Source organism: Geospiza fortis, unplaced genomic scaffold (genome assembly GCF_000277835.1).
Source record: "Geospiza fortis unplaced genomic scaffold, GeoFor_1.0 scaffold494, whole genome shotgun sequence".
Classification (NCBI taxonomy): Eukaryota; Metazoa; Chordata; class Aves; order Passeriformes; family Thraupidae; genus Geospiza; species Geospiza fortis.
Genome location: NW_005054691.1, coordinates 138,297 through 138,607, shown reverse-complemented (window position 1 = coordinate 138,607; position 311 = coordinate 138,297). Strand labels below are relative to the sequence as shown.

The 311-nt window shown below is 64.3% G+C and overlaps 1 protein-coding gene across 1 annotated transcript in view; it reads left to right on the top strand.

Moving 5' to 3' along the window:
• Positions 1-23: 23 nt before the first annotated feature.
• SBF1 (SET binding factor 1) overlaps positions 24-311 on the top strand; it is a gene marked incomplete at its 5' end in the record, with an annotated part of 34,497 nt that continues 34,209 nt past the window's right edge. Inside the window, one exon of the mRNA XM_031065165.1 lies at positions 24-122. Coding sequence (XP_030921025.1) covers positions 24-122 — 99 coding nt within the window. The remainder of the gene's footprint in view (positions 123-311) is intronic.

The window sequence follows — 311 nt, the reverse complement described above, 5'->3', positions numbered from 1 at the left end:
TCCCTGCTGCCCTCTAATCCCATCTTGTCTCCACAGGGAGCGGGGATGGACAGGGCCAGATCCTGCAGCGCTTCCCGGAGAAGGACTGGGAGGACAACCCCTTCCCACAGGGCATCGAGCTGGTGAGTGCCTGGGGACCCACGGGTGACACTGGGGGTGACACTGGACACATCCCACGGGGTCTGACTGGGGGGCCAGGAGGGAGCGGTTCCCTCCTGCCCTGGGTGCATCTCCAGCTGTGGAACTCTCCAGAAACGGTGGGATGGATCCAGCACAGGCTCCTCTCCTGGCCTCCTGCTACCCCTCCTCTT